This window comes from Fusarium oxysporum, chromosome 7, assembly GCF_000149955.1.
Source record: "Fusarium oxysporum f. sp. lycopersici 4287 chromosome 7, whole genome shotgun sequence".
NCBI classification, from domain to species: domain Eukaryota; kingdom Fungi; phylum Ascomycota; class Sordariomycetes; order Hypocreales; family Nectriaceae; genus Fusarium; species Fusarium oxysporum.
Genome location: NC_030992.1, coordinates 431,835 through 459,396, shown reverse-complemented (window position 1 = coordinate 459,396; position 27,562 = coordinate 431,835). Strand labels below are relative to the sequence as shown.

General features: G+C 48.1%; 11 protein-coding genes across 13 annotated transcripts; 7 read left to right on the top strand and 4 right to left on the bottom strand.

Annotated features, from left to right (window-relative positions):
* Positions 1 to 890: 890 nt before the first annotated feature.
* On the top strand, positions 891 to 3,208 carry FOXG_18915 (uncharacterized protein; the record flags this gene model as incomplete). The annotated part of the gene is made up of 6 exons (XM_018399060.1): positions 891 to 995; positions 1,049 to 1,448; positions 1,500 to 1,618; positions 1,673 to 2,164; positions 2,197 to 2,483; positions 2,533 to 3,208. 6 exons carry the CDS (start codon positions 891 to 893, stop codon positions 3,206 to 3,208), a joined length of 2,079 nt encoding a protein of 692 aa, XP_018239694.1.
* Positions 3,209 to 3,883: 675 nt separating this feature from the next.
* Positions 3,884 to 4,763, top strand: FOXG_18914 (uncharacterized protein; the record flags this gene model as incomplete). Its single annotated transcript, XM_018399059.1, has 2 exons — positions 3,884 to 4,204; positions 4,626 to 4,763. 2 exons carry the CDS (start codon positions 3,884 to 3,886, stop codon positions 4,761 to 4,763), a joined length of 459 nt encoding a protein of 152 aa, XP_018239693.1.
* Positions 4,764 to 5,163: 400 nt separating this feature from the next.
* FOXG_04846 (uncharacterized protein) lies at positions 5,164 to 6,471 on the bottom strand (the record flags this gene model as incomplete). The annotated part of the gene is made up of 2 exons (XM_018382884.1): positions 6,213 to 6,471; positions 5,164 to 6,145 (listed from the first exon to the last, which is right to left on the bottom strand). The coding sequence occupies exons 1-2, from the start codon at positions 6,371 to 6,373 to the stop codon at positions 5,164 to 5,166; spliced, it is 1,143 nt and encodes a 380-aa protein (XP_018239692.1). The 5' UTR covers positions 6,374 to 6,471.
* A 1,145-nt stretch (positions 6,472 to 7,616) lies between these two features.
* Positions 7,617 to 9,484, bottom strand: FOXG_04845 (uncharacterized protein). 3 transcript variants are annotated; one of them, XM_018382883.1, is made up of 3 exons: positions 8,221 to 9,483; positions 8,098 to 8,156; positions 7,639 to 8,047 (listed from the first exon to the last, which is right to left on the bottom strand). In XM_018382883.1, the coding sequence occupies exons 1-3, from the start codon at positions 9,448 to 9,450 to the stop codon at positions 8,044 to 8,046; spliced, it is 1,293 nt and encodes a 430-aa protein (XP_018239691.1). In that variant the 5' UTR covers positions 9,451 to 9,483; the 3' UTR covers positions 7,639 to 8,043. The 3 variants fall into 3 exon arrangements, with proteins under 3 accessions (XP_018239690.1, XP_018239691.1, XP_018239689.1); XM_018382881.1 differs by having other exon boundaries at positions 7,649 to 7,849; positions 7,904 to 8,047; positions 8,098 to 9,483; XM_018382882.1 differs by having other exon boundaries at positions 7,617 to 8,047; positions 8,098 to 9,484.
* A 313-nt stretch (positions 9,485 to 9,797) lies between these two features.
* Positions 9,798 to 11,886, top strand: FOXG_04844 (uncharacterized protein). Its single transcript, XM_018382880.1, has 6 exons — positions 9,798 to 10,131; positions 10,188 to 10,596; positions 10,671 to 10,856; positions 10,903 to 11,364; positions 11,416 to 11,452; positions 11,507 to 11,886. Exons 3-6 carry the CDS (start codon positions 10,751 to 10,753, stop codon positions 11,742 to 11,744), a joined length of 843 nt encoding a protein of 280 aa, XP_018239688.1. The 5' UTR covers positions 9,798 to 10,131; positions 10,188 to 10,596; positions 10,671 to 10,750; the 3' UTR covers positions 11,745 to 11,886.
* Positions 11,887 to 12,262: 376 nt separating this feature from the next.
* FOXG_04843 (uncharacterized protein) lies at positions 12,263 to 16,857 on the bottom strand (the record flags this gene model as incomplete). The annotated part of the gene is made up of 3 exons (XM_018382879.1): positions 12,263 to 14,113; positions 14,161 to 15,155; positions 15,207 to 16,857. 3 exons carry the CDS (start codon positions 16,855 to 16,857, stop codon positions 12,263 to 12,265), a joined length of 4,497 nt encoding a protein of 1,498 aa, XP_018239687.1.
* A 1,414-nt stretch (positions 16,858 to 18,271) lies between these two features.
* Positions 18,272 to 19,102, top strand: FOXG_04842 (uncharacterized protein; the record flags this gene model as incomplete). The annotated part of the gene is made up of 1 exon (XM_018382878.1): positions 18,272 to 19,102. The coding sequence occupies one exon, from the start codon at positions 18,272 to 18,274 to the stop codon at positions 19,100 to 19,102; it is 831 nt and encodes a 276-aa protein (XP_018239686.1).
* An 89-nt stretch (positions 19,103 to 19,191) lies between these two features.
* Positions 19,192 to 21,410, bottom strand: FOXG_04841 (uncharacterized protein). Its single transcript, XM_018382877.1, has 3 exons — positions 20,315 to 21,410; positions 19,579 to 20,266; positions 19,192 to 19,530 (listed from the first exon to the last, which is right to left on the bottom strand). Exons 1-3 carry the CDS (start codon positions 21,205 to 21,207, stop codon positions 19,327 to 19,329), a joined length of 1,785 nt encoding a protein of 594 aa, XP_018239685.1. The 5' UTR covers positions 21,208 to 21,410; the 3' UTR covers positions 19,192 to 19,326.
* A 1,195-nt stretch (positions 21,411 to 22,605) lies between these two features.
* On the top strand, positions 22,606 to 23,727 carry FOXG_04840 (uncharacterized protein; the record flags this gene model as incomplete). Its single annotated transcript, XM_018382876.1, has 4 exons — positions 22,606 to 22,925; positions 22,994 to 23,369; positions 23,429 to 23,488; positions 23,551 to 23,727. The coding sequence occupies 4 exons, from the start codon at positions 22,606 to 22,608 to the stop codon at positions 23,725 to 23,727; spliced, it is 933 nt and encodes a 310-aa protein (XP_018239684.1).
* Positions 23,728 to 23,877: 150 nt separating this feature from the next.
* FOXG_04839 (uncharacterized protein) lies at positions 23,878 to 25,541 on the top strand (the record flags this gene model as incomplete). The annotated part of the gene is made up of 1 exon (XM_018382875.1): positions 23,878 to 25,541. The coding sequence occupies exon 1, from the start codon at positions 23,931 to 23,933 to the stop codon at positions 25,539 to 25,541; it is 1,611 nt and encodes a 536-aa protein (XP_018239683.1). The 5' UTR covers positions 23,878 to 23,930.
* Positions 25,542 to 26,198: 657 nt separating this feature from the next.
* On the top strand, positions 26,199 to 27,277 carry FOXG_04838 (uncharacterized protein). Its single transcript, XM_018382874.1, has 3 exons — positions 26,199 to 26,617; positions 26,672 to 26,851; positions 26,899 to 27,277. The coding sequence occupies exons 1-3, from the start codon at positions 26,282 to 26,284 to the stop codon at positions 27,064 to 27,066; spliced, it is 684 nt and encodes a 227-aa protein (XP_018239682.1). The 5' UTR covers positions 26,199 to 26,281; the 3' UTR covers positions 27,067 to 27,277.
* The last annotated feature ends 285 nt before the right edge of the window (positions 27,278 to 27,562 follow it).

The window sequence follows — 27,562 nt, the reverse complement described above, 5'->3', positions numbered from 1 at the left end:
GTAGCTGATACGAGGAGATGCTGAAAGGTGGCACGCGTCAGATTGCAGGCCACGTAAGATTCTTGATGCAGTGCTGATCTGTTTTGTAAATCGATACCCTTGCTATTCATAGTTGTTATTGCCTCCGCGGTTGTTCAGATGCTGCAGTAAACCGTTGAGATTTCAATGCCACAAAGGGATCAAGCAGTAATGACTACCTTGGGCAAGAGATAGCATGTGCCACTTTCGGTAGTTCACCGCTGGACCAGTGGTATCCGGATCTCCGGAATCGGCTCTCGGCATCTTGACACAAACTCAAACCATAAACACTCATGCCCACGCTGCGGAGAAGATCAGACAAATTTAGTAAATGCCGAAGTCGGCTTATATGGGTCTTAGTACAACGATTCCCCATAAGCTACAGGCGCATAGACCTTGCTAGAACACAATGGACGTTGGTTGGGTGCACCTAATAGGGATGCTCCACTGAGCCTTATGGGGGCACGCGGGTGGTCCCATCCCCCTGCGCTGAGATGCCTAAGTGCCGAAGGCAGAGGCGCTATAAGCTCCAATTATGCTCACTATGACCAACCAGCGCCAACAGAGCAACGAGAGATTCAGGCAGTTTGTGTAAGGATCAAGATCCTTTGGTTTCTGTACTCGAACTCTCCAGGCTATTTAATGGCATGTATATCACTGTCTTCTCATGCCAAACACGAACCTTCAACTCTACTAAGAAGAAGAAAATAAGATATTACGTTTAACGACATGTCATCCGATCCCGTTGATGATCCCCGCAAATCAGAGGATTATGAACTCATCTCCAATGGGGACGTTGGGTCGGATACTGACCAGGCTTTGAACAATGGCAGCAACGCCGTGAAAGGAAAAAAAAAACTCCTGATGATACAATGAAACTCGAATTAACTCTCGAACATTTGCCCGAAGTTACTCAGCCTCTGCCCGAACATAAGACTAATCAATCTGGCCAATCCCAAGATGCTCATGAAGACAACGTAGGTCTTTGTTGTAGCAAATGTTTCGTCAGAAATGATAGTTAACAGTCTAGCTCCCGGGCTATACTGAGCACGAGAAGTCTGCAAATGCAGAAGAGCACCAAGATGAGAAAGCGACAACAGAGGATGAAAAGTCAGAGGAGGTTGGGAACGATGACGTGGCTGATACCACTAAAGAGGAGGAACTGAAATGGACGGAACTACTTCTAGACGACGACTATGATTTCGAAACAGCCATAGACAAATCTCCCTCTCAGCAAGAATGGTCACGTCAGAAGTGCGAAGAGAACCAGCAAAATGTTTACCTCGATCGTATCATGTCAATGGTCGGCCATGAACAAGTCAAAGCCCACTTCCTGGCCGTCAAGGAAAAGGTCGATACTGCCAAGCGCTGGAACAGGTCTATAAAAGACTGGACTTTTGATCTTTTAATTCATGGAAGAAATGGAACTGGTAGGTTTCTTACCTCTAGGCTGCTACCCTGTTTCTAATAAGACACTCTAGGCAAAAACATGATCGCCCAAATCTACACCGAGTTCCTGCATAGTATTGGGGTAGTTGATAAGAAGAAATTCGCTGTCGAAAATAAATGGTACAAAGATAAGATTACGCTAGAAGCCTCAGTAAGTTGTGCATCATGACTCAGCTTTGTTGAAAGATACTAAAGAACTTACCAGATTCTTTGCTTCTGGGACGCTGATAGGATTGATCGAGAATCCGAGGTCGATGACATTCTAGAAGCAATAAAGGGCTCAAACTCTCGCACCGTACTCATATTGTCCTTTAGAAAGCTTGATCCTGATACACAGAAAGCACTGGATACCAGTAGCGAGTCAAAACGTCGCTTCTCGAATATCATCAGGCTCGAGAACTACAGAGAAAGTGAGCTTTTCGAACTGCTTACACGACTTTGCAAAAGCAAGCCGGAGTTTGGTGATCGGTCTACTACTCTGCTGAGAACGTTGAGTCAAAAGATAGCTGGTAGGGCTTTGGCGGAGGGGCGTGCTTTCACCAATGCACATGCTGTTGCGGAAGGAGTTGACAAGGTCTGCGAGCGGTATCAAAGGCGTAAAGAAGCTGCTTGGATGGCTTGGGCAAAGACACATTCCCCTGACGACGGAGAGACCCTTGGACCAGAGAATTTCAAGGATGGAATCAGTCTTGAAGATGTTCTCGGAATGTTAGCTTACGACAAGTCAAGGAAGATATCGAGCACATCATCGACTTGGCAGAAGTCAACTACCAGCATCAACTCCACGGTCTGAAACCGCTGGAACCTATTGACTTTGATCCTGATTTCAATAGATCTAAAAGAGCTGATGAGAATCGCAATGCTCTGTTTGAGGATTTTGTTGGTTTTGAGCATATCACCGACAGGTTTCGGAAGTATCAGAAGATGGCTAATGGCATGCATCGTTATAGTCTTGACCCGAAACCGCATATCCCTTGGGCCTTTGTATTTAAAGGGCCTCCAGGAACGGGTAAAACGTGAGTAACTTCCCTATCGCTGTTATGATCAGATGCTTATTTTCAGCAGTTCTACGGCTCGCAAGGTTGGCAAGCTCTTTTACGACATAGGCTTTCTCTCTTCAGATGAAGTAGTAACCTGCTCCGTCACGAATCTCACCGGGGAGCTCTCAGGACACACTGAACTCAAAGTAATCAATCAGTTCGAGCTCGGCCTTGGAAAGGTTCTTTTCATCAATGAAGCTTACCGTCTCATCGGCGATAGTTTTCATAAGGAGGCTATTGGTGAACTCGTCGATGTCATGACCAAACCTCGATACGCTCATAACATGGTTGTCATTTTGGCAGGATACAGCGATGAGATGGAAGAGCTCTTGATGTTGAATCCAGGGCTGAGGAGTAGGTTTCCTACGGTCCTCGAATTTCCTCAGATGGCGCCCGAGGAGTGTCTGAAGCTGCTTGAGAAGTTGCTGTCAAATCTCAATATCAGTTTGTCGATTTCTACTACCGGGGAACATAAGGCAGCTGTGCTGGATGTTTTGAAGCAGTTGATCGATAGTAAAGGATGGGCTAGTGGCCGTGACGTCAAGACTCTCCGTCAGGCCATCATTGAACTTGTTTTTACGAAAGCGGGTGAGGCTGAAGAGATCTCTGGATCAGAAGGACTTTGTGTATCCTATAAAGAGCTCATGGACTGCTTGGAGGCAATGTTGAAACATCGTGGAGGTGCATTGGACGATGAATAACATGCTGGACATACCAAAGCGTATAGATAGTTAGTCGAAAGAGGAATGAGATAGAGTTGAGGGGTCAATATCGACTATATACCGTGGCGCTGAGTCCCGAAGTATATCGCAAGTCTGATTGATAATGTCCGAGAGCACCCGACTACACTTCAGAATAGTAACTCAGTTGCAAATCTGCTTGCCCGAGTGCCTTGTGAAAACCGTCGCCTCATTCATACAATAGCAGAACATAACAACACACCATGACCGTGGACACGACTTAGACGCTGTGCGATCTAGGTAGGGTAACCATAGCGCCTCATTAGTCGTATGGTATTACTAACCCCGCATTAGAATAGAGGCTTTGTGTCCCATCCTCGATCAAATTCAGGATAACACTCGGCCAGCTTCGATCAGCATCGGCGTCCTTCATCACGGAGAAGTGATCTTCACTCGAAGTCGTGGGTTCCGTGACGTGGAGCCATAGGAACTCGCTGATTCTGAAACCAACTATCTCTTATGTTCACACGAAAGGGTTCACTGCTGCGTGCTGCGGTATTCCCGTCGACGAAGGGGAGCTGAATTGGACAGAACCGATACGAAGCTACATTCCTTTCACTAATACTGTTGATCCAGTCGTCGGCCAAAGAGCAACTAGTCAGGATGCGCTCTCACATAACAGGGGTTTGGCATCATATGGACCTTACCTGGCTAGGTGTGGAGTGCGACTCTATCCTTGACAAGAAGTACCTGCTTGAGGTTATAAGCCATCTTCCTCCAGTTCATGACCTGCGCATTGGCTTTCATTACAACAACTGCATGTATGCCGTGGTTGGTTCAGTTATTGAACAGCAGTCAGGGCGGCCATGGTACGAGTTCCTGAAGGAGAGGATCCTTGAACCCCTTAGAATGCATCGAACCGAAAGAAGCTACCACATGGCAATGTCGCAGAACCTCATGTTGTCATTGATGGCTACTCACTGCATAGGAAAAAGCCAGTTGACACGGCCGCTGATGGTACTTTCATGGGACTAGCTGGAGGTGTCTGGTCCAATGTATCAGATATGATGAAATGGACCAAGCTCTCCTCAACGCCGTGCACTAACAGCCTTTGGTCCTCAAAGAGATTCCGACCATCTTATCACACAAATCCAATATCACCATCTCTTCCATAGGCGAGAATACATACGGAGTGGGCTTTGATCGATCCATGATTCCGTCGACGGAGCTAGGCATGCTTTGTCTCAACGGTCCACGAAGATGACACGTGATTGTTCGAAGCTCAAGACCTCGGCTTGTTCTATATCACAATGGTGGCATGTCGGGATACCTGAGAGCTTTCTACCTGTTTCCAGACACGAGATCGGCGATAGTGGCATTGGGTAACTCTCATGGCTTGGGAGATGGACCAGATTGGTCTGCACAAGCAATTATACAGGCCATGTTTGATCTTCAGCCGCCGATCAACTTTGCAGAGGTGCCAGGTCAAAGGGCTAAGACGGAGCACAAGAGATACGCTCGTCTGGCAGCTGACTTTGTGTACTTTCGACATGAGGAGAGGAGGAACGAAGAGTAGCTTAATATTAATCTTGCGAGCTATGTGGTAAGTATGTCAATGCAGGGCTAAAGATGACGCTGGATATCAGGCTAAAGACAGAGAAGAGTCTGATAATGGTTGTCAACAATGTTGCATCACAACACCATGAGTTGACTCCTTTTCCCTCTTCACGCGAAGAGTTTGTTCTTCGGGAATTTATTGATTGATTGAAATGGGTTCAATTCATTGTCAGCTTTCACCGTCATAAGGAGTCGAGGAAGGTGGACGGAGTCAGTTGGGCTTCGCAAATTGGCATTACGCCAGTGCACATTAAGAGGGTTGCCGTAGAGGAATAGTGACTCCAAGCGCCGAACCATAATATGGCGGAAATAACTCATAATCATGATATAACATATAGGTTCGTAAAATTAGATAGCGCCTATAGGTCTAAGCTACTAATAGGCAACACCGAGGTGACAGTAGGCTTAGCCCACTCATAGGCTGATGGACCTGAATGGGACTGAGGGGAAGGTGTTCCGGTATAGAGCATGGCGTACTGGCAATTCCTCTGGAAAGCTCCGACAGGCACCGAGAATGCAGTATCTGCAGGATATCGCTGAGTGACGTAGTAAGGCGACTGACCCTCATCATACCAAAGTAAATGGTTTGTCGGTAAAAGGTCATCGGCGGCGGGAGGAGATACAACAGCAGGTGGTATCTGGTGCGGCATATGAAGAAGAGAATAATCGGTGTGGACCAGACGATCAAGCACAAAGAGACTCCAGTAAACGCAGCGCCGTTCTTCTTCCTCGTAAGGGATTAAGGCTTCCCTCTCATCCTCAAGGTATTTTCCAGGGCCCACGTGTAGAATCAAAGCCATGGTATTAGCATCTCCAATACTGACATAGGCGCGCCCGAGATCCTCGTGGGTATACTCGTAGAATGCGAGCAGGATAGAACACTGAATAAGCTCGATACTTGGACTATCAAGGGCTCGCAGGATACTTAAGATTTGCTTGGCAGCCCGATAGATTGGCATATCAACATTCTCCTCTCCTTTGATACCTGAATCATCGTTGTGAGTAAAGAGCTGCATACATACAGCCAGAAGGGTAGTAGCAGGGTCCTGAAGCTCTTGATTGGAAATGGAGTCGGACCCGGTATTATTGGTGCGTAAGGCGAAGAGTTCCGGATGAACTATAGTAAGGTAGGGGTTTATGGTCTCCAAGTAGTGTTGAATAGAGTAACTCGGGATGGCGTTTCGTGAAGAGAGTAGGCTCAAAATCATAGAGCTGGAAATGTCAAGGAATGGCTTGAGCATGCCCGGTATGTGAGGTGGAGACTTTATAGCATTCTCCGGTCTTATGACAGTAGTGACTGACGGAGTATATACATAGTCATAACAGCATTTGTTCCTGAGCCTAGAAGGTTAGTTACAGTAATAGACAAACTGAGAATAATTCTTATGTTGGACAGATTCCTACATACCGCTTACAGCGCGAACAACTGGGCAACGATTTGTCGCATTTTTTCTTCGTACGCGTGCACTTTTCACAGGCTCTATCAGCCTTTCTCAACCCTTCTGAAAATTTAGGGCTTGGTGAAAGTGATGTGAAGCGAGGTTTGATAGATCTGCATGAGGGACTCATGGTGGCTTGTATGTGCTTTATACAAGTATGCCTCCAGATGTGAGGTCTGGTAAAATGGAGTTTTCGGAAGGTCCTCCTGACAATGTGGTGTGAGATGTAGATCTTAAGATAAATATCATAAAGGGAGAAACGGAGTCTTGGTATAAACAAGAAGGGAAGAGTGATATTGAATATTTATGTAAGATAAGAAGTTACTACTTCCTATTTTATCCTTGACTTTAAGGCTGCAAAGCTAATTAACCGCTAGTTTGGGGGCCATGTAGGTGTCACAAGCGATGTGAAGATGGCTGAAGATGTTATTTTAAGACAGGAGGTCGAATTCGGAGTGTTCTTCCCCGAGTTAATCTCATCAAAACCGTTGCTTTGACCATACAAGCTACCAAATGACAAGGATTGTTTCGTCATCTGTTCTTGGGGAAATTTAGGGCTGTGAGAGTGGAACTTTCTCAACCTAGACAATTCAGGCTAGTGACTCGTTATACGACATTGTCGGAGCAGGGATCAGGTCTTGACTGCATAAGTTAGTGCAATATGCAACGGGATTATCCGAACTTTTTTCGTTATCTGATTGCTTACGTTTTTGACCACTTCTGAAAAGGTCTAGATGCTTCGAAGACGACAAGGGTTTTCCCTGCTGAGTTGTCGGAATATCTCGCATAACAATCCTGCCAAATTATTTACACGTGAAAAGATTCTATGATACGGATAGAGCATTGCGATTGGGATTCCGACCTGACCGCAATGTCAAGGTACCAGCCAAGTGCAGTTTACAGCTCGCAACGGGCGTGACAAGCTTTTCCGTTTCTTCAAATTGTTTGTTCGCGCCACCTGGCTGCGTGGGAAGTGGTGTGCATCACGTGCTGGTCTGTATGGACTCCAGGCTGAGGTACGTCTGCAATGGCATCATGCCCCCTGTCCAAATCATTAGCCCACCAATAGATGTATGCTACGACTCAAGACCAGACGATTTTGATTTTCAGCAGCCCCACTTTGTCGCGGTCTTGGATTGTTTCCCGACGCTTTCCGGCAGTCGGACTAAGAAAGTAAATCCCGACGATGACTTTGCTGCGGCGGTCTTGGAGCGATTCCCGACACTTGTCAGCCGTCGGGTTAAACAAACAAATCCCGACGTCGACCCCACTCCCATGGAAACGCTTGTAGACTAGTCAAGTTTTAACCCCCGGAATTAGCTGGGAGTTATGGGGACGTCAACACAGGATACCACTCTGAAGCGCGCAATTCACGATACGTAGATTAGCGTATGGATCAAAGAATTCAGTAGTTTCTATTGTATGCTATCAGTGGGACTTTGTAAATACGGCCCGAGAAGATAAATATGCCCCCTTCATCGCCTTATATAATGGTCAGACGTTCCGCCGTCTCACGTCTCACGTCTCCATGAGCTACCAGTACGACCGACCCGACGAAACGGCGCGACGAATATACTTATAAAGAAATCCTACAACTCATCACCGTCTACGCAGCTATTAACGCAAACATTCACCCTAGAACATAGAAGTCATGTTATACCTCACCAGGCGATAGATCCCCTTCAGGCTCATCCAGCGGGAGATGGTGTTCCACCAGGAATCTCACCATCCACTTGTCGAACTTATAGGTTTGCATTGCGCCGGGCCTTGTACAAGTCTTTTGGAACAGTTCAAGACGTTTTACCTATACTTTCTGTCAGAATTTTGACTGCTAATACAAGTTTCTCTACTGACCGAGTTTTGAATCGAAGGCCAGTATCTTTGAAGCTCATAGATGGTTTCATAATTGGACTCTAACTTGGCTCTGATATCAGCCGTGTCATCTTGCTGGCCGAAAATGAGTGTATGCAGCAGTACCGCAGAAGAGGCAACTGTCATGTAGCCCACTCCTCCAAAGACCATTGCACAATTCGGAACTTGGCGAGAGAGCTGGACGAGTTGACTAATCGACCTTGCGTGATACTTGCAGAGCTCGGCATACTCGATTGTCTTGGGTGTCTGGGTCCGATTGAGGTCCAGGAACCTGAATAACAGAAGCACGAAATGCTGGTGGTAGCCTGTATGTATGGCGAGGAACGGTCCTCCAAGACTTTTGGCACTGTGTGCCCGAAGGTTCTCCTCTGTCGCCTTCTTTTCCTCGGGAAGACCCGCTTCCCAAAGTTGTAGACCTTCTGCTAGATCCGCGACGCGTTGCATCACGTAATCTTCGGAGAGATCCTCCTGATTCCACTGCTTATTTAAGTCCCGGATAGGCCCCAGCTGTTTTGCAAGCATGATATTGTATGCCCAAAGTCCCAGTGTACGAGGGCGCGTGGGAGATCTCTCACTACCTTGGTCAACATCCAGATGATGAAAAACGTCTTCATCCATTGGTAGGGGAGTCTCCTGATTAAAGTCTGGCATCGCGCGACGGAGGTTGCGACCGACCGAACTCCAACGGTCTGCCATGAACAACGTCCACCATACTCTGCATTTTGTTTCACGTAAAACCTCAGAGTCTTCCGGATCCGGACGATCCAGACCAAGAATTTCGGCCATACGAATGCCGAGGGCAACAAAGAGGGCTTCAGATTCTGAATTCTTTGACGACGACGATAAATTTGCAAGCAGGACGCAGGTCTGGATATTCTCAAGACAGATGTTCTCCATATCTTGCTTCAGTAGGTTTTTGGACTTTTGCATGAAAGCAGGCCCAAGGGATGCTATCTCAGGCTTATCATGGAATCGACAGCCAAATGCCAGTATGGCGGACAGCAAGGCATCACCCAACGTATCTTCTCTCACTGCAGTTCGCAAGGTGGGTAGATGGAAGAGAGTATGAGGCCTGTCAAGTATGTAGTAAATATAATTCTCCACAAGTTCTTCAATGAGGTCATGCGAGAGAGAAGATTGTGGGTTCAGATCATTGTGTTTGGCCGAGACATGCTGTGGCTGTGGAGAGACACGTCGTGGCTGAGGACAAGTCGGGACGAGCGAGCATTGATGATGCTGTTTTTTGGCACAGGCATCACACGGGCCTCCAGGTTTTGTTCGGAAGCACTTTTTGCGCCTCCTTCTGCACCTCGAGCACGCCGTAGGTAGTTTCATTGTGCTGTTTCGATTGGACCTCCATGGGCTGTGATAAGATGAAAACACATGAAAAAGAGGGGAAAGAGTTGTGAGGGCCTAGTTACCTAATCGGCTGACTAACAATATTCACTACTTAAGACTAGTTCGGAAATAGCAGCTAAAGCGCCTGTTGACCTTGTCAATGCAGATGCAGGGTCTCCAATGCCTGGTCAGTACAACGGTATAGGGCGGCCGCTGCTAACCATTCTTGTCCAACTCAACGTCTACGTACCTACAATGCTTCTAGACCTGGCCCTGATTGTGGATCCCTTCCCCGGGATATGTAATAGATGCACCGCGCAAACTTCATTCGACCGACGACTTTACTCTTCTCAACACCATTTTATGCCATCAATTCACTGTTCTTCACAGTAAATTAGGCAGCGCTTGCCCACTATGCTCTTCAACTCGAAGAAGGCGAACCTCTGGTTCTCTTGCCTCATTCCTTGTACTTGTATGGCTGTCTACGGTTATGATTCCTCTACTTTCAACGCAGCGCAGGGTTCAGTCCATTTCATGAACTACTTTGATAATCCCGTATGCTCCTTTCCTACCAACACCATGCATCGTTTAGTCCTTGATCTGAACTATTTAATGGCCAGTCTCCATCCACTATCGGCTCCGTCAATACCGCGATGAGCGTAAGCAATATCGTTGCAGGTAATCGTCCATCATTTCAGGTCATCAGCTTGATGCTCATATTGTTCGTCTTCCAGGCGTTTTCCTGTCGGCTCTAGTCTCCGACCGATTCGGCCGCAAATGGAGTATGTGGGTGGGCGCCATACTTGTCATCATCTCGACCTTTGTTTCGGCGTTTACACCTCCTGTCATCGGTGGTTTTATCGCCGGTCGCGTCATCACCGGTTTTGGTCAGGGATTGATGATGCCAGCTGGACCAGTTTTCATCAACGAAATAGCACCGGCTAATCTTCGGGGCACTATCATGAGTTTCTGGCAGCTCAACTTCGCTGTGGGATCTTTTGTCGCATATTGGATCAACTACGCATGCTCCAAAAACGCTGAGAGCCTCGGAGAATGGGACTGGAGAATCGTTATGCTCCTTCAAGTCTTTTTTCCTGTCATCATCATTTCGGGGCTTTTCTTCTGTCCTGAGACTCCAAGATGGTAGGCCGTTGAGAACCCCACTGTCTGAGGCAAACAGGATGCTTTTCTGAAATGCGATGCTCATCAAGCTGCAGGTATGTCCAGAATGACAGATTTGAAGAAGCATACGATATCCTCTTGAATACGCGACGACCCAGACCTTATTGCCAAAGAGATGCAAGATATACGACAAGCCATTGCGTTTGAAAAGAAACAGACAAACAGCACTTGGACCAGATACAAGTTGCTGTGGACGGATAAATCTGTGAGAAGGCGCATTCGTAAGTTTTATTGGCCCTGTTCATGCTCATTGCCTGACTTCGCTAGTCCTCGCGGCTGCTATCAATATTGGACAACAACTTACCGGAAACAACTCCCTCGCAACATACTCTACCATCATTTACAAAAAGGTCTTTACTTCAAATAGTCAGATCCAGCTTATCAACGCCTTAGCTGGAACCTTTAACATTCTTTTCACTCTGAATGCCACCTGGATGACGGATTTCCTGGGCCGAAGACCTATCCTCCTCATTGGTGTTGCTGGTATGGCAGTCTGCATGTTTGCAGCCGCAGCCGTCGTCACCGAGACGCCGACTCTTGAGGATGGATCCAAGTCTTCCAGTGTAGGCATTGCGACCGTCTTCTTGATGTTCCTGTTTGCACTGTTCTTCAAGCCTTCTTGGGGTGCAACAGTGTGGATCTGGACTTCAGAGATCTTTTCCATGAACATTCGTGCGCAGGCCGTCGCTATGACCACTCAGTGTCAGTCTATCGCAAGCATCATTCTCCGCAAGTATCCATATTCGCTTTACCCGACCTGATAACTAACAAATAGTGCAGAACAAATCTTTCCCATATTTCTTTCCGCAAAGGGATTGTATGTTACTCCAATTCTGCCTGAAATCTCAACGTACTAACTTGTTTTTGACAGCTACGCTATGTATATGTTTGGTGCTATTAATATTGTTCTCTTCGTCTTCGTTTGGTTCTGTATCCCAGAAACTAAGGGGGTGTCCCTGGAGCACATGGACGTACTATTTGGTGGCGCAGATCACGCAGATGTGGGAGCTGTCATCGTCACTGAGAAGACTGTCCATGATGACATGGCTTCCGTTCATACCACAAAGACCCCGACGGTCCGTCAGGCCAGGTATGACAGTGCTGTGTGAGCGGAATGGAATTTATAAAATGTAGGCATAGCATAGTAAAGGCTATATAGCTTTACGTTATCCAGGTCAGTAGGTAATCCAAGCAAAGAGGAGTTAAATTATTTTAGATATTTAATAGAAAACAACTGGTTGAAATACAACATTCAGTACAATTATGCGCGACGGTACCATAAGCCATCAGTGAGATCTGTCTTCAAGCTCCAACACACATGGCTCCTTTAGTTGTTCTTCATACATCCAAAGCAAAGACCGAGCTTTTTTCTGATCCCTGCAATGAAATCTCGATTATGTACGATATCCAGGGTCTTGTTGGATATCGCCCATGCATTGCTGTCTCATTACATTCCACGTCCACGAATGGTGATGATAGTGCCTCAGCTCATAAGTCTTGTTCTCAATACCTTGGAAGGTCATGTAGAGGCGGCCATCAAGGACGGTGATGTCGATGCGGAAATTGTAGTGGAAATCCCATAACTTAAATACACAAACAATAATATAACAAACACTGGATTCAGTTCTCAAAACGCATCACCGGCCCAAAGCCGTTCCCACGCATCCTTACAAACCTCCGTCTCCAGCCTCTTCAGGAAATCATCCATCTTGACATCCTCTTCCCCCTCAATCCTCACAACACCATTCTTAACTCCACGCCAGCCCTCGACAGGAAGCTTGAGCTTACCCTGACCGACGCCGTAAAAGTATCGTCCCTTGAATGGCTTTTCGCCACGCTGCACGGCATCGCACTCTGCCTGGCACTCTTCGCATATCATGCCTGATGCAAAGGTTACGTATAGATATGCGGAGCGATTTCCCCACCATTTGAACTTGCGCACTGGGTTACAGAAGCCACCACAGCTGTAGTAGGTTTCTTCCGAGAGGAGATCTCCCTCGTCGGTGGGTGGAGGACCGGTTTCTTCTTCCTCGTCGCTAGTGTCGACGTCTTCTTGATCTTCTTCAGCGGAGTGCTTTTCTTGTGGAACCACCTTTACATCTTCTTCCTTTGGGCTTTCGTCAACCTTCTTATCGTCATCCGCCTCTTCCTCAGCCTTGGTCTCCTTGTCTTGATCAGGATTAACTATCCTCGAAAGCATAGCAGACCCAACAATACGAGCATATCGACGCAACTTCTCGTCGTTTCCAAGAGCTTTACTCATCAGCGCCAATGTTTGCGCCAACATCCAAAAATACGGCGCATCATTCCATCCAACTGTATCATTCAGCCCAGCGAAACAGTCATCCAGCAGAGACTGAGCCTTCTCCTGGAACTTCTCCAAAGGGCCCATGACGAGGTACATATACGCCAGTCCAACTCGATGAGAACTGGTCCAGAACGCTGAAGTTCGCGGGACATCCAGAGACAAAGGGCGCTGCATGAAATTAGCCTGAGAGACAAGGCGTTCAGCCTTGTACACGGGATTGCGAGATTTGCGGAATAGTTCCAATTGGACGTTGGTCATGCAGTCCACAGCGCTTGTCATCATCCATAACGCTGTTACACCCAATATCGGATACCTGAAGCCTGTTGCACGGCTATCGAAAATCTTGTCAAGTATCTCAAGTGCTTTTTCTGGTTGGCGACACACTTCAAAGTATGTAGTCGCAAGATCAAGGCGCACAGGCGTAGCGGCATCGAGGTTATCCAGGAAGTCAATCGCTTCCTCGTAGAACTTGACCATGAAGTCCTGTTCACCTGTCTCTGAAGCAATGTCGGAAAAGATTGCATGTCTCTCTTCTCCCTTGTCGGCGTAATCGGATGCGATCCAGGTGATTCTCTCAAGGAGGCTCCATTGTTTGAGCATTTGGATGTAGGCACTCTTGTCTGCCTTTCTCTCAACGACTTGAAGCTCGTCTACCAGATCTTCACCGGGGGTAATTCCGTCGGGATCACTAGCTTTCGCTTTGGCGAATGACTCGAGGGCGGCGTCCAATTGACCCAGTTTGCGCTGAGCTCTAGCATATGCTGTGTACACGATTCGCTTGAGGGGAGGAGGAACTTCGTTGTTTGGCAATTCATTGACTGCACGACTTGCAACTTCGAAAGCTGCTTTCTTCTTCTTTTGCTTCAAAAGAATCAGAGAGAGGACGTTTGACGCTCGGTACCACTCATGGTCAGCTGGGTTGCAGAGCTCTAAAGCTTGTCGGCATGTCTTCTCGGCTGGTTCGGTGAAGTTATACTGATCGAGGACCTCCGCAACGGCTCGATATGCTCCTCCGTCAGGCTTGACATCGTCGCCAAAGAGGTTCAAGACACCCAAGGCAGCTGTGGCTACATTATACGCCTCGTCGTCACTAGCTGTGCGGTTCCGATCCTCGTACTCTTTTGGGAAGTTGATCGCAGCTTGGTCCATCAGTAGCTTTGTCGAGCCAGACTAAGATGGGTCAGCCCTGATCTATACTTAAACAGGATATTACTTACCGCATTTAGGACACCTTGAACCTCTTGGTACGCTTCAACTGCCTCTTTCGGGGTCTGTGCCTGGTACAATTGTTGGAGAAAGCCCTTGGCAATGTCAAGACGACAAGCTGGCGGATCTGGACCAACTCGCTTCCACCACTCGATAGTGAAGCCATCAAGCTTTTCACTGATCTCTGGTTTCTCAACCAGCTTTGCCCACTGAGACACCTTCTCGTTGGTAACGGATGTACCACCGCCAGACCCTCCATATGTAACACCAGACTTGCTTAGCATCTCAGCAAGCCCTGTTTTATTAGCCATCGTCTCTGAGAAGGCCTTGAGAACTTCAATCTGCTCATCAGAAGTATGCTGTTCTGCATCGGTCTCGACGAAATGCGAGATCAGAAACAAAGCAGAGTACTTGAGTAAACTCTCATCGACTTTGCCTCGGTGAGATCGCAGAAGCTCCGCACTGGTCAAAAGCATCCTTCGATTTGCTTCAGAAGGTCCCCATCGAAATTCAGAAGCGCCGGACGAGATGTTGGTGAAGTAGTGTCTCATGGATCTCTCTTTGAACGTGACCGGAAGCGGCCCATCGTCGTAAATACTGTCATGCTTATTCTCCTCGTCCTGCTTCAAGTCTTGCACAGCGGTAGTCTCACTAGCTGCAATCCGCGCCAGGACTTCTGTGTCGTAGCCAGGTCCACCGACTCTGAGGAACTTGTCAAACAGCTCACGGATCTCTTCAATGTCAAATTTGTCATCTTGGGCGAGGTATTTAAGAAGTGATTGAACCTCGGTGAGGGTGAGGAGTCGTTTGGCAAAAGCGACCCAGTGGAGCAAAGTGGCAGAGACTTCTTGATGTTTGGTTGGCATACGACGCTGACATTCTGCGAGCAAGATCTTGTAGATGTCATGAAGATTCTTGGGCATTTCTTGGCCGAGAGCTCGGAGGGCAGCGCCCTCGCGACCTAGGTTGTCAAGACGAGCAAGCAGATGCTCAGCATAAAGCATGTCTAGAATAATTGTCAGTCAAGTGATCTCTATATGAAAAAGGACGTTCTTACTTGGAGAGACTTCTTCAATCGTGTCAGCAACTCTCTGCTGGACGTAGCGACTAAACCTCTTGAGATTATTGAGCGAGTTGATACGATTCCAGATCAGCGCCCTCATATCTTGACTCTGTTTCTTCTTATCCGCCTCAATGCGAACAAGCTTCGTGCTCTTGGGAAGATCATCCAGCTGCTCAGGTCTCGAAGTCACCGCAAGCGATATCTTCAGTCCCTTCTCGTTGATGAAGTCCGAAAGAAACAGCTGAAAGTCTTCGGGGTCGCGAAGCTCATCCAGTCCATCGAAGACAATGAACAAGCTGAACTTTGACTCTGGTCCGAAAACTGCCCCGAGGAGGTGCTCTACGAGATGCTGCCACAGATTGGTATCAATCTCAATGTCATCCCTCGCAATCTGGGCATTGAACTTTTCACAAGCTGCGTGGTTGGTCTCGGCGATCTGGTTGATGACGGTGATTATACCACATAGAAAGAAAGCGAAGGCATCTTCCTGCTCTCGGAAATAAAAGTGTGTAACGCAAGTATTCCCTGTTTCGTCTTCGTTGGCTCTCTGGGTGAGCTTGTCATGCACTGCAGCGGCCAAGTGGCTCTTGCCACTACCAGGCTCAGCTGTAAGAGCGAGGATCGGGCGTTCTCCATCTGGAATCTTTAGCCATTCCTCCCATTCCGGCTCAGAGAAGACCCAGCCGCATGAATCTGGGAGAAGTGTCTCTTTCAGTGTCTGGTACTCGTGGCCATCGTTGAAGACGACCGGCATGGCATTTCGGATGCTGTTTGCCGAGGCTGGTTTCTTCGCTTGAGGTTTCTCCGTAGACCTCTCTTTCTTCTGGCCACCGAAGAGCTTCAAGATCTTGGCAATGTCACCCTTGATGTTCTCAGTGTTCTCTTGAATGGTGTCAATGGTATGTCCGACACGCTCGAGCATTTCAGCATGCGACCTCTGGTTCTCGTCAAGTTGAGAAGCCATTTTGAGAGATTCTTCGGTATTGCTCAAAATAGCAAACTCCGTCGCTTGCTGAAGATGCTCAAGATTCTTGTTCATGTTCGCACGTGCACCGCCAAGCTCACCATCATCGCCTTTGAACAAATTGGAGATCCATTTCTTGAAGCGACCGAGTTCGATGTACTTGTGTGCGAAACCGCACATGGTAAGAAGAGAATTAAAAACTTCCATCAAGCAATTCTGATACGCTTTGTACTTTGGAAGTCTTGTCTCCAGGATAGTGATTCTTGTGAGGAAGCTGTTCATATCCTCAAAGAACACAATGATGATGTCGTAATCGGCCGATACAGATCGGCAAGCCTGGAGCATATAGGTCAAGGCTGTTCCGATGGCGGCAGCTGGTGGAAATGCTGGTGCTGCAGCAGCGATGATCTGGTTGGCGCCCTTCTCCACCAAGTCCAGGTTAGACGAAAACAGACTTCTCAAGCGATCGACTTTGCCCTTGTCGTGTCTGAATTTATGAAAGTTGTTCATCTGGTCAGTTCCAAAGTCAAGCATAGAATTGACATTGTCGAATTTTCGCTGGAGACCAAAACCAACGATACTCTCATAACTCTTGAGAGCTTCCTTCCACAAATCGGCGACATCGCGATCATCGTTCTTCAGCTTCTCCTCCAACTCTGCCTGCGCCTTTTTTGCGATCATGGTGAGAAATGAGTTTAGCGCAGCTCGCTGTGGAGATGTCGGAAGGAAAGAAACAAGAGGAGGCCTACGGGACAAAGGGAAGAAATAAATAAGCTGACAATGACTGAAACGATCTACGGTTGCCTAGAGGATATGGTGGTTAAATATGTAACACTCGAGCAAGGATCGATGTTCTCGTGCCTCATTTACGATGTGATACTCAGCCGTGATTGGATGACTAAAGGTGAGCTGAAAGCGTTGGTTGCAAAAGTTGTATGCAGTCAGCAATTAACAGCCCATGTTGATTCCACCATAGGTCAGAAGGCCTGTAACCGATTGGGGCATAACAATCGCATTTAAGTGGTTTTCCCGAGGCCCGTGGCTAATTTTAATCGAGCTACAGATTACTTTGTACATAGCGTGTAATAATTCGCTCAGCGAAGATGATACAGCTTCAATGCTTCATGCGGCTCTCTCTTGAGATCACGTCAGCAGCCCAACCATTGGCGTTCAGCTTTCTACATCAGTGAGCCTATAACTACGAATTGAGGACAAACTTTGACTCAACAGATTGTCGACTGTTGAAGCACCTGCTACGGAGTACAAAAAGAAGATTCCAAATCTGCGTCCTTGTTAAATCGACCTGGTAGTGGGGCTCATCAACCCAATCTCAGCCTTAAAAGCGAACTAAGACAAACCTGGTAAGACTCTGTGTTAAGTCACAACTAAAACTGGATTAACCAATGTTCCGAGATACAGCTTCGAAACGAACACTCCGAATGCAAGCAACGGATAAATAATTATTAATATACCTATTTCCCGGCACTTAATAAAATCTTTGGCATATGCTGCTCCATTTTAGTAAGCTTTTGGCCGGAGCTATAGCATGGGATACTGATATACTGTGATTCCGTTTCGCTGATCGCTGTTGTAAGCATAGCTGAGCTTTTATTTTGTAGGTGACGACAAATAAACTTAGTGTTAGTGGAAATCACAATCTTGACTATGGGGTAGATAAACAAGATATGTATATTTTTTAAAAGCCTGGCAAGTCTCTTTTACAATATGTAGGCCTATTTAAACATTTCTTTAACGATTGACTTGATGTTTAAAGTTTTCCTATACGCCCTAGGGTAGCCAATATCACGACCTTGGATCAAGCAAAACTCGTTCAAACAAAGTGGATACAGCTGTCTCTGTTAATCTGCTAACCTCAAATCCTCTAAAGGTTATAGGCTCTATCAACGCCACATCCGATAATCCTTAAGCTTAAACCAATAATCCGCCATCTAGACCAGCTAGCGCTGTGTACCGAAATTCAGGAGGAATTTCTTTTACCAGCATAATGTTATTTCTTTTTAGAGACGCCCACCACTTTGTATTTTCAATCCTCACGATCTCGTCACCCTTACAGTCATTACCTGGAACACTTACTATGCGAGTTCTAGCTCTTCAGATGCTGGCGATATGCCAACTTGCCTGTGCATCGCCATGCAAGCCTTCTTCCTCTGCTTCAGTCACTTTATCTACGACTTCCGCTGAATCTACGTCTGCTCCCGCTGTTTCGTCCTCAACTATCGCCGATGAAACCGAGACATCTACAACTTTCTTCACTGGATCAACTGCTGTGTCCGAGACTGAGACAGCCACTACCGAGACGGAGACGGAAACTGTCTCTGGCACCACTACTGAAGTCGCCTCTGATTCGGCTACCTCAACTATCCTGATCACCACTTCAAGTGCTGAACCAACTACACTCGCCACATCCACCGCGGAACCTACAACCACCACAACAGCTGCCGCAGAACCAACCAACGTTCTCACAAACCCTGGTTTCGATTCAGGCACCATCACCCCCTGGTACACAATCGGACAACGTGGCACGCTCTCCCTCTCCGACGAGGGAACCCACGCAGGCGAATTCTCTGGCCACTTCTATGCGGATTACAACGGCCCTGTCGTCCTAGGCGTCGATCATCCCGTTGACCAATCATTGATCAAAGTTGACACTGAGTACCATTATTCTATCTGGATTAAGACGACCGCGGCTGTTGATTGCCAGACGCGAAAGATTACCTGTGGAGCTGGAGGCGGGTACATCTTGGGCACCGATTGGGCTGGGCCGTATAATGAATGGACGCAGTTTACTATGAGCTGTATTTGGAATCAGAACTTCTTAGATCTGGTACCGAGTATTCAGATTCGGGCGGAGTGCCAGAGTTTGGAGTTTTATGTTGATGATGCTATTCTTATTGAGGCGAACTAGAGTCTGGCAGAGTCGGCTTTCATGTATCAAGATATAGAGTGCTTAAAGCTGTTCAGTCCAGGTCTGGTCCCTTGTTCCCACCAGTTGGGGCAGACTTGCTATAGGACGCTTCATTCCTCCCATCAAAGCTGCCTCTTGGTGGATCAAAATTGTCTGCTTCAAAGAAACGTGGTCGGTTTTTTATTTCTTGTCTAATTTGGAATTTATCATAGAATCGCTTTTGTTCATTTCTTCATTTGAGCCAGATAAGACTCGACATCAGACTCCCTCAACCGAGTAGCCTTACCGTTCACCTGCTCGCCAATGTCAACCTGATAAGCCCTCATCTTCTCAAGATACTCCGGCACGAAAGCACCCAGGATTCTGATGGCGAGAAGAGCCGCGTTGGTGGAGTTGTTGATGCCGACGGTGGCGGTAGGAACGCCGCGCTGTATCGAGTCAGTCTGTGCAAATTGATGGTCGGGGTGATTACTTACAGGCATCTGGACAATGCTCAAAAGAGAGTCCATTCCGTCCAGGTGAGTGGCCTTGACGGGAACACCAATAACGGGAAGGGGGGTGTAGGCTGAGACCATGCCAGGAAGATGGGCAGCTCCTCCTGCGGCGGCAATGATGACCTTGATGCCCCGGTCAGCAGCAGCAGTCGCAACATCACCCATTTTGACAGGAGTTCGGTGAGCAGACGTAATGTCAACCTCCCAAGGCACACCAAACTGAGTGAGAATATCAAGACCAGCCTTGAGAACGGGAAGATCAGAGTCAGAACCCATAGTAACAAGAACCAAAGGATCCTTGGTAGCCTTGGCAACAGCCTGTTCAGGACGAAGACTCTTGCTCTTGGCTTGAATGCGCTCTTGCCGCATATCAGCAGCCAGCTTAAGGAGAGGTTGAGCATACTCCTCAAGCTCCTTGATGCTGGCGGTCAATCCGGTGAGGGTGATGTGACCGATCTTGCGACCGGGCTTGGACTGCTTGCCGTAGAGATGGGGGTACACGCCGATGTTGCTGGCGAACATGGACTTGGCCTTTTGGACGAGAGGGATGTGAGATTCGGGTTCGGCGCCGCCGAGAATGTTGATCATGATGCTAGAAGCGACGTGGGGTTCCAGCTTTTCAGGGAGGGGCTCGTCGAGAATGGATGTGAGTTGCGCCTTGTACTGTGACCTGTACATGTCTGAGCATGAAATCAGTTGGGCAATATTGAACACTTACATGTAGGGAACGGCCTCGATGGTGAGATGACCAGAGTTATGAGGTCGCGGCGCAATCTCATTGACAAGAATGTCATTCTTCTCCGTGACAAACATCTCAACGGCAAAAACACCTCGTCCCCACAGCTTTTCAACAACACTGACAGCAACCTCCTGGGCGCGCTTAGACACCTCATCGGGTGTATCGCGGGGAGGCATGTAAACCCGCGAGCAAACATTGTCCTCGTGAACAGTCTCCACACAAGGGTACGGCACAAGACGCTTCGTTCGGCCCTCAGTGTCCTCTGTGCGAATAACAATGACCGAGAGTTCGCGCTGGAAAGGGACGTACTTCTCAGCGTAGCACTGAAGCTTTCCAAATTCGCTCACAGCAGTCTCGATATCCTCGTCATTAGCGATCTTGATATTTCCACGTCCATCATACGAATCCTTTCGCGACTTGAGCATATAAGGAAATCCAAACTTAGTCGCGACATCCTTCAGCGCCTTACGCATCTCCTCCGCACCCTGAGCCTGAATAGCGACCTGCTCAGCGATAGGAATACCCTGCTTGCCCAGATAATCCTTCTGCTCGAACTTATCCTGAATCAAGCGCAGCGTCTTCCACGAAGGATAAACAAGAACCTTTCCCTCGGTAGCCAACTCCTCCAGAACAGCAGTCTCGATATGCTCCGTCTCAACGCTGAGGACGCTGCAGCTGCTGGCGAGCTCTCTGATCTTCTGGGCGTCTTTGAAGGAGCCGTCGACGTGGTACTTGCTGCGGCTGACTTGCTTGGCGGGTGCGTCTTGGGCGTCGAGGATGGCGATTTCGACTTCGAGAGGGGATGCGGCTTCGCAGAGCATGCGGCCGAGTTGGCCGCCGCCGAGAAGACCGAGGGCAGGTTTTCCACTCATTTTGGCTGCGAGGGATGTGAGATATCCTTGTTGGAGTGAGTGAGTGAATGAGTGGGTTTGTGCGATGAGGTCAACGGAAAAATTTAGATCGGAGCTGGAGATGTGGGGCTCCGAGTCGGACACGGATGACTAATCAGTTGTATATGCTCTGCCAGATAAACTTTACAGGTCAGATAAGATCAAAGGAGGAGAACGCCTGGAAGAGTCAATCTCTATGGTCAAGATGATTCTTTTTTCGTTCAAGTAGTTGGTCCCAGTTGATCAATGCTTTGCGCCCCGGCATTTGGAACCCGGATGCCGTCTTGGTTCGGAAACGGAACGGGGCACGGCTCCGACCTTATCGGGTCGACCTCCGATATCGTCAACCCCGCTTATCGCAACCTCATGGCGGGTTATCCCAATCGTGTTGCTGCACATACAAAACGGCCGAATTGGAAACTTGATCCCGACATGTCCTCATCATCTGTGTTGGCAGCCTAAAGCTTAACCTTACAGGCAGCAATCGACTACCTAGGTCCCGATATGAAAGTCAATTTGCTTCGACAATTTTTCTTTTTTTTTCTCTGTTTTCCATCATTCACTCTTCATATCGTGTCCTCAAGTTGTTTACGCACCGACTCCTGATCTTTAAATGACCATATAATAAAACAGTTCCTATGCTGTAGTTCGGGCCTTTTAACTCAAGTCATCCTCTTTGTCGAGGCAGAACTTGAAATTGCTGATATTGAATGATACTCCAACTATCATCTAGCCTTCGCTAACCTTTCTTCTGGTCTGGTTATGTTTTGCCTGCTGAGTCTGGCGATATAAACCCGACACTAGATGCCAACGAGCCCTCTGTTCTACCTGTCAAGACATTCTCTTACGGGACCCTCCAGCTAAGCGTTGGGCAAAGCGGGGTAGAAAGATAAGGATTGGATGGGATGGGAAATTGCTAAGCTTACTTTCAGGCGTGCGCTACCTGGCATCTGCTACTGATAGAAGGCCTCAATACTAAGAGTTAAGTGTTGGAAGCTAAAACATCGAATCGGATAGCTTCTCTCTACACCATCTCGCAATGGTAGACTCGCTCAGTATAGATCGGCCCGGCCCGGTAAAGACCCTCTAGTAACTGGTGGTGAGCTGCTAGTTTAATGGCCGTTGCACCCTGTGTTTCTGCTGCTACCTGAGACTGAGTAAGCACAGTCCACTGCGTTTCCAATGGTCACGCGGCTCTGTCGGGTTGCGCGATTGGCTTGACGAGAGGTGCACCGCTGGATAGGTATATAGCATGATTACCCCACGGTGATAGTATCACGTCATGTGTCATGCTTGCCATCAAACAGTCGTCAGCAGAGCTGAACAGATCCAAGACCTGACACAATAAATCCCAATCGCAAGTCAGCAAGAATATACACGATGAAGAGCACCGATCGCTGGGCCACGCAGTACGCCCAGGGCATGGTCGACTGGTCCTTTGGCCACGCCTGCTATCACCGATTGAGCTCCAAGGATGTCAAGCCAGGCTCCGTTGGTTACTTCGACTGCAACGGCAACTGGAAAAAGATTCTCTCGCTTCAGGACGTACAGCAAACTGGAGAGCCTGTGGTTCAGGGGATTTCCAAGAAATTCACGCGACTATCAGAGCCATTAAAGGTGCATGATGATATCGAGATGGAGATCGGAACTCTCACATCTTCACAAACCGTCAGCACAGATGCGGGCTTCAAAATTGAAGTGCAAGTTGATCCCGCCGTGTCAACCACCAATGGAATGTTGAGCTAACATAGACATTGTATGGCTGCAGTCCAATCCTAGCCCAGACACCTATCAACGTGGGTACTGACAATGCGTACCGAAATAGCAACACCCTTGGCGCCGTCCTAGTAATGAAAAACCCTGTGGTACGCTCCAGCATTGATGATGGTGACTTCCTTGATCGCTGGTTCAAAGAGAATCAGAGACTGTTCCCCGAGATACGTTCGGCTGTGAGAGAGCACGGTGTCTGGCTGGTCACGACCACTTACACCACCAAGGAAATAGCCTTAAATGTTTGGCAAGACAAAGACAAGGTTGTGAAGCTAGGATTCTCAGCCGGTATAGATGGTATCGTTAACCTCGAGCCAAGCATCGAACATGGAGAGAAAAGGCATGCAGATGGCTCGTTCACATATCGAGCAAAGGTATGCGACTGGTGTATCATATTAGGGGAATGCTGTGCGCTGAATTGGCTTATGTACAGAGTGACGAAAGACTTGTCACCTTCGTCGGAGGCATTCGCTTTCATTATAGGAGCTACGTGGTAATACCCCGAAACAGTCTACCTCTTTCATACAGAGCTGCACTGACGAATCTGAGCTGTAGTGGACCACCGGAAAATTGGAACCAGGAGTCGCGTATCTTCGGGATCCGCGGACCTACCATGTTCAGACGTGGACTGAAGCGGAACGAGTAGGAACTGACGGTAAGTTAGTTTCGTCGTGTGGACTGTCAACATATCGACCAACTGTATCGATTGTCTTGTTTTCTTATGTGAACTGACCTTGATTTAGATAAAGGCAAATATGTTAAAGCTAAAGGGTCTGGCGAGGGAAGCGTCACAGAAGATACCGAGACGGCCCATGGCGGAAGCGACGATAAAGACGCCGAGCCAAGCATGAAAGAGACCGATGAAGACAGCACGCCAGAATCCTCCGCTCTGTTAGAGGTCGAAAACGACGACGACACTTTTCAGGATAAAGAGGATGAAGAGTACAGCCTTACTGATGCGGTTCACGATGGGAATGTTGACAGAGTCCGTGACGCTCTTTGGACGAAACTTAGAACAGATCTCGCAAAAGGAAGACTATGACGAGTTGCTCAAGGACGCTTGTACTGCAGGCTACGCTGACATTGTCGACCTGCTCATCAAAGCTGGTGCAGACACCAACGTACTCGGCGGTCGTGGCCCATACACCCCGCTCATTGCAGCCTCACAAAACGGCCACGCTCGAGTCGTTCAGCTACTTCTCGGAGCAGGCGCAGATCCAGATATTTCCGACAATCGCTCCAATGCCATCTTTGCTGCCTCGAAGGCTGGCCACGACGATATTGTCCTATGGCTCTTGGCGGCGGGCGCGGATTTTGACCAGCTTGCTTCCAGGACCAGCGCGCTGCAAGTTGCCGCGGAAGGCGGGCATGGCCAGTGTGTTCGCTGGCTGATAGCTGCTGGTGCTGATCTTGATCGACAGGCCGAGGGCACCGCTCTATACCGAGCCACCAGGAAGGGTTATCTGGGTATCATCCAGCAGCTCCTTGTCGCTGGTGCAGATGTTGATCTTCAAGAGGAACGCGGAGAGAAACTCGAGGATGCCCCTCTTCACGCGGCAGCAAGCTCCGGGAGGGCTGAGATCGTAGAGTGCCTGCTCAATGCGGGTGTCGACGTGAACGCCTATGGAGGAACCAAAAAGACTCCGATAGCAGCTGCTGCTGCTAGTGGATGTGTGCCGGTTGTGAAGCTACTCCTCTACAAGCTGCAAGCCAGCGGTAAAATGAGGTTCGGGCCTGCTTTAGGATATGCAGTCCAGCAGGGGGAGGCAGAGATCGTGGATATGCTCCTCGCAGCTGGAGCATCACCTGATGGAGACCCAGAAGAGACATTGGACTTTCACAGCTTGAAACCTCCTCTGATCATCGCGGTCCAAGAAGGGAATGAGATTCTTGTAACATGCCTCATCAAAGCCGGCGCCAACGTCAACCAGTATTTCAGCCAGTATGGGAGAAGCGTCACGCCGCTGTACGTGGCTTCGATGAATGGCCACCTGCGTATTATGCAGCAGCTCTTGGACGCTGGTGCCGCTGTCGACGGCAAAGCAGGCTATCTTGGGACGCCGTTCCTCGCTGCCGTCAGTGAAGGCCAGGTAGAAGCTATGAACATGCTTCTAGATGCGGGCGCAGATGTACAGGCACGGAGCGCAGTGAGTAAATACCCGGCGTTGGTGATTGCGTTGGATAAGGAGCATCCCGAAGTCGTGGACCATCTCATCAACGCCGGTGCGAATGTCAACAATTCGGCACAGTACTATGGCAGCGCGCTACAGGCCGCAGCATGCAAAGGGTATCGAGACGTTACTGAGAAGTTGCTCGACGTTGGCGCGGATCCGGCGATGGAAGGCGGACACTACGGGCTCGCAATCGTTGCCGCAGCGGCGAAAAAGCATGTGGTTGTCGTGAAGATGTTTATTGACCGCGATGCGGTGACGAAAGAGCAGGCTGGAAAGGCTACAGAATGGGTGAAGGAGATGATTGAGTCGGGAGATGACAGATCCGATGAATTTCAAGAGATACTGGCAATGCTTAGTAGCGTGGTCGAGTAGGTCATCTGTTAGCGGAGGCCTGCTGTGCGGATTAACACCCAGATCTGGTGCCGATACGCAATTTTATGGTCTATCATCAAAGAGTCTTGAATAGTTTAGTATCTCCTCTGCTCGTCTTCACTATTCTATCCTAAACCTCCATGTTATACTTGATGTTTCCGCGATGAGACATGCGATTCGAAGAGGTGCCAAAGTCATGACGATCTGGTGCAGTCCAGGCGCTCAACAGGCATATTTACTTCTTAGAAATGAGGTTATCACGAAATAGTCATATATCCAGGATCTCATGTTACAAAGAGGGATATTTGAGGAAATTATGCGAATCCCACGTTGGAAAAACGAACCAATAGATTAACTTCCGGCTTAGAAACGGTCTGTTCATCGGGCCGTCGGCTCGATCGGTTCCTGAAACTGTAACGTTAAAACGGACATTATTCGATCAAAGCTTCGGCTCTTATAAAATCTTATGCGAACTGCTACAAAACATGTTTCAGACAGATTTAGACCCATTCAATCCTAATTACCCACCAATACCCCATCCCTGTCGGATGAAACCTGTCAATCAGGTTGAAACAACAGCGGGGAATGGTTTGGTAAACGACCTATGTCAGTCGATTAGCTCTTGGAATCTTCATGCGCTGTGGAATCCCTGTTTATCTCCCGTGCTTAAATAGTAGACGACTGAGCTCGATATTCGTCCAGCAACATAATTGCTCATCAGTATATACAAGTCATTGAAAATGCGCGCTTCTCTCGACTCCACTCTTCTTATCCTCGCCAACGTCTTGGCAGTCAAGGCTCAGTCATGCCCTGATGTTCACATCTTTGGCGCCCGTGAAACTTCAGTTGCGCCAGGCTTTGGCTCAGCTGGTCAGCTAGTCGATATGATCAAGGCTGATCACCCTGGCGCAACTTCAGAGGCAATTGACTACCCTGCTTGCGGTGGCCAGGCTTCATGTGGCGGCGTTCAGTATGGTGACTCTGCGAAACAGGGTACTCAAGCTGTCACCACTGCTGTGAATGGTCTCAATCAGCGCTGCCCTCAGACAAAGATTGTCCTGGTCGGTTACTCTCAGGTACGTCATCTACTATCACTAGCATTGGTGCCTGTAATTGATAAATATTGCTAGGGTGGCCAAATCATGGACAACAACATCTGTGGAGGCCCTGACTCTGGAGCTGGCATTTCTGATTCATCCGTTCCTCTCTCTGCTAGTGCAGTTCAACAAGTTAAGGCCGTTATCATGCTGGGTGACCCTCGATTTGTGAGCGGCCTATCTTACGGAGTCGGTACCTGCACCGCTGGCGGCGTAAGTCATACTACTGTAACTTATATGACGTTACTGATAATATTTAGTTTGATGCACGACCTGCAGGCTTCAGCTGCCCTAACGCCGATAAGGTCCAGATCTACTGCGATTCTCAGGATCCCTTCTGCTGTAATGGAAACGACTCCAACCACCACCAACAATACGTCAACATCTACGGAAAAGAGGCCTTGGCGTTTGTCAACAGCAAGCTATAACGGAGTTCTGTGCATGAGGAGAGCATGCCCGTGGCTGCACATGATGGTAAATTGCTTTAGTGATATACTACCTAAAGACTTCTTTTATAACAAAAGTTAAGACGATATGCCAACTATCTAAGTGCATTGCGTATTTGAGTCTACATTGAGCTAGTTGAATGCCACAAGTTTTATCAAATATAGTTATTAAGTTCCAAAAAGAGGAAATAGTATAGGAACAAGAGAATCATACGAACCGAGACCAGCTAGAAAAGACATGGGTAAGTTATCATAAACTCTATTTTGACATCCAAATGTAAAGTTTTATTATCCTAACCCACTAATCCTTTATCTCTGAGAGCATTATCTTAGTCTCTACCACTAGTTTTATACCTCCACCCTCATCACCATTCCCGCTGTACATACCTTCGTGGATTAGCCTCTTATCCTTCCTGACCAAGACAGGTAGTCTTTGCCCTGATTTATCCAGCATATTATAACCGTCTTCTATTCACTT